This window comes from Octopus bimaculoides, chromosome 4 (assembly GCF_001194135.2).
Source record: "Octopus bimaculoides isolate UCB-OBI-ISO-001 chromosome 4, ASM119413v2, whole genome shotgun sequence".
In the NCBI taxonomy this organism is placed as follows: Eukaryota; Metazoa; Mollusca; class Cephalopoda; order Octopoda; family Octopodidae; genus Octopus; species Octopus bimaculoides.
In genome coordinates this window covers 7,484,382-7,488,669 of record NC_068984.1, presented here as the reverse complement: position 1 = coordinate 7,488,669, position 4,288 = coordinate 7,484,382, and the positions used below count along the sequence as shown (strand labels likewise).

Here is a 4,288-nt window from a genome sequence, read left to right as displayed (position 1 = left end):
ACACACACACACATACACACAGAGCTAGCTAACTAGCTAGGTAGATGGCTTATCAGATAGTCGGACAGAAGATTAACGGATAAATAGATAGATAGATAGATAGATACATACATACATACATACATATATACATGCATGCATATATAGATGGTTAGGATGGTAGGTGGTAGTTATTTAGTTGGTTGTTAGGTAGGTAGGTAGGTAGGTAGGTAGGTAGGTAGGTATGTAGGTATGTATGTATGTATGTATGTAGGTAGGTAGGTAGGTAGGTAGGTAGGTAGGTAGGTAGGTAGGTAGGTAGGTAGAAGATCGTACTATGAAGAGTGTACTCTCTGTTCAGAATCTGAGCAATTTTCAGCAACTACAAAATTTCTTCAAAGTCAGTGGAAGTTCACAGTTGATTACTTCTCCCTAAACCTGTAACTTTGCCGATGTCTAACATATGTGTTAGACATCGAAACATTGGCTTCGAATAATTGGTTATTCGGCTAATCATCATAAAGTTGCTCCCCCAACGGATTTTAACTCCCGTCTCCCAAACATATTCTCCCCACTTTCTGCCATTTCTGTTGCAAGTACAATGGCCTTCAAGGCTCTAAACTAGTGAAGCCCATACCTCCTTCCCTAAGGCAAGTCTAGTTCATTCGTTTTTCGTTGCTGTGTCATCCATATTTTGTCCACCTCCTGCTCTTACATCAGCTACAATATTTTTACATTAACCACAGTCCCTTTACATTAACCACAGTCATTTTACATTAACCACAATCCTTTTTCATTAACCACACTCCTTTTACATTAACCACAGACATTTTACATTAATCACAGTCATTTTCCACTAACCACAGTCATTTTACATTAACCACACCCCTTTTACATTAACCACCGTCACTTTACATTAACCACCGTCCTTTTACATTTACCACAGTCCGTTTATATTAACCACAGTCCTTTTACATTAACCACAGTCCTTTTACATTAACTACAGTCATTTTACACTAACCACAGTCCTTTCCTTCCCCGAATTCCTTCCTCTTTGGAATTCCCAGCTTGCCATTTTTTCCTGCTGTCATCGTTGAGCATCTCTTCAAGTGGAACATGGCAATAAATAAACAAATACTTTAAATTTCTCAATATAAATATCCGGAGTTTTGTGAAAGTCTAATTTAATAAGTGTTATTATAATAATGAAGGAAAATCTCTCATAAAATAGTTGTTATTACTTATTTAAACTTATATATTCTTTTTAATGTTTCTTTTCTCTTTTCAATGATTTATAGCGTGGTTCAACTGTCTGTATTGATAATTTAGTGACACAGCTTTAAGGTAACTTGAAACTTACGAGAAATCGATGTAAACTCTGGCAAATCACTTTACTGAGAGCAAGCATTATCAACACAGAAATATATATAAGCAGAAAGGTTTCGCTTTAATATTTTGACAAGGACGAGGGGAAACACCCTTGACTTTTAACAATTCCTATATACCTCAAAACTGGTAACTCCGATGTCGCTAATATTTCTGCAGATTTAGGCATCTTGTACAGCAGATATACAACGCCACCCGCTTTAACACCAGACTTCAGCGCTGTTCAGTTGTAATTTCAGCGTTGTTCAGTTTGGTCAAGTATTTCGTCCGGTTCTTTGGCTTTAGGATATATCCCTTGATTCACTTCTTGCTTCCTGCCAGTGGGATGTGGCGTCCTGCAGTCTTTTTCCTCCCTCAAAACTCAGACATCTTGAAAACTGCTACGGTCACTGACATTCCTCCTGATTCAACTATAGAAATATGATGAGTTAAGAAATAGCTTTATTAGTTGTCATTAACGGGCGACAGGACCAAAGTTTAGGTAAAAATACTCTTTTTCGAGCAGAGAGTCATGGATGAATCGCTTCTAATATAAGTGAGCTCATTAAATCAGCGAGCTGGCAGAATCGTAAGCACTTCGGACGAGATGCTTGGCAGCATTACGTCCAACTTTACGCACTGAGTTTAAATTCCGCAGTGGTCGACTTTGTCTTGCATCCTTTCTGGATCGATAAAATAAGTATCAATGAAATAAGCACCATCGACTTACACCCTCCCCTCCGAAAACGCTGGCCTTGTGCCATAATTTGAAACTACTATAAATGAGCTCATTGTCATTATTCGTCAGGGAAGTGTAGTAATGGTGTAACTGCCAGGCATATTTCTGTTTCCAACTGGAAGCTTGGACGTACTACGTAAATTTATGCTTCTAACGTTTCTCTTTATTTTTTCTGGGATAATTCCAGTTCAATGTTTCCGAGCAAACAGAATACTCATCAACTAAAATAATGCTTCAACAGACATGGTATCTATGACAAAAGAGAACTGACCATTCTAGCGTATTATCTGTGCAACCGGAATTAACATCAAAATACGTTGTATTCTTTTAAAACAAAGTGATATAACTTCCAACACTATTTGCTCGTCCATGTGCTTGAATACTAAATAGATGTAAATCATTTTTTATACGTACTCATTGATTTATGGTTTATATATTATGTATTTATGATAATATCTTCATATAAATAATATAAAGTATTATATTTCATAACGAAATAATTTTCATATTAAATATTTATATTATCATTTATATTAGGAGCAGGAGCGGCTATGTTGTAAGTAGCTTTGCTTACCAGCCACATGGTTCCGGGTTCAGTGCTACTGCGTGGCACCTTGGGCAAGTATCTTCTACTATAGCCTCGGGTCGACCAAAGCCTTGTGAGTGGATTTGGTAGACGGAAACTGAAAGAAGCCCGTGGTATATGCACACACACTCATATATATAGATATGTATGTATGTATGTGTGCGTATGTATGTCTGTCTGTCTGTGTTTGTCCTCCACCATCGCATGACAATCGATGCTGGTGTGTTTACGTCCCTGTAACTTAGCGGTTCGGCAAAAGGACACCGATAGAATAAGTACTATGCTTACGAACAATAAGTCCTAGGGTCGATTTGCTCGACTAAAGGCGGTGCTCCAGCATGGCTGCAGTCAACTGACTGAAATAAGTAAAAGAATAAAAGGATAAAAGAATATTAGTTTGTTATCGGTTTCAGCCAGAGCTTATGCCCATGCTGGGGCACCACTATTTAAATAAAGGATGTGCATCGCACCTATATTGCCTAGTGGTTACTCATGAATGTACTAAATTAGGATCCACGTTGATTTATTTCACTGATTGAACGAAACGTTGCCGTTTTGCAGATTTGTTAAAATGTTGGCTGAAGTAAATACATTTGGCATCTTTAATTTTGATAATTTGCTTTCTAAGTTCAAGTTCCGCTGGGGCCGATTTTTCTTTTCATACAAAATAAGTATCAGTCTGTTGCTGGGGTCAACATAATTAATTATTCTTTCCCTTATAAATTTCAGATGTTTTATTTCTGTTTGAAACTAAATTGATGAATCCTATGAAGATTTTGGCCAAAGAAAATATCATTCATTACTGAAGCCACTTCTTTTGTTTTCTTCTATTGGCAGACTCCGCAATTCGACCCTGTATGAGAACCGCAGACAACAATGGTAAATGGGGAGAACCTATCATCGATGGATGTATATCATTGTCACTCCTGGAGCTGAAAAATGAGGTTAGTTGCTTACGTCTAAACATACTCTCAACACACACCTATTTAAATATTTATATTTTAATACAAACATTTTAAAACAAATATATAACACAAGATCGTTATTGTTCAATTGCAGTTTTCTAGATTTAATCGTTTGAAATATGTTTTTATTCTGTTTTACTCGCAATTGATCTTATATAGTCTATTAAAACATATGAATGAATTAGAGATAGAATTTGCAATCTAACAGTTTATTTCAATACGAATTTGTGTTATTTCCTGTTTAGCTTTTATGATAAAAGAAATCTCTAGGTATATTCATTACCAAATGTATTTCAGAAAAGAAAATTTAAATATGTATTAAGAAAAGAAGTTTAAAATGCACTTGGAGTGTTTAAAAAGATATATTTATATTTACCTGTTTCATAATTTCATGACTTTCAAAATGTAGTGTAGACAGACGGTCTATTGAGAAAAAAACATTTTAAAGTTTGATGTAGAAATAACTTTGATCTCTCTGTGTTATTACCAGAAAAAAAACTAATAAATTTATTCGTACATCAACCAGAGATATATTATGTACTTTTAAAGAGATACAAATGGAAAATATTAAAATTTACTTACGTTGCATTATGTTCAGTTATATAAAATATACATATACAAATATGTTAATATATATATATATATATATATATA

General features: G+C 35.1%; 1 protein-coding gene across 4 annotated transcripts in view; it reads left to right on the top strand.

Annotated features, from left to right (window-relative positions):
• Positions 1–4,288, top strand: part of LOC106870405 (cadherin EGF LAG seven-pass G-type receptor 1) — a 535,294-nt gene that overhangs the window by 278,811 nt on the left and 252,195 nt on the right. For all 4 annotated transcript variants that reach the window (XM_014916457.2, XM_052966877.1, XM_052966875.1 and 1 more), the window contains one exon: positions 3,507–3,613. In XM_014916457.2, coding sequence (XP_014771943.1) covers positions 3,507–3,613 — 107 coding nt within the window. The remainder of the gene's footprint in view (positions 1–3,506; positions 3,614–4,288) is intronic.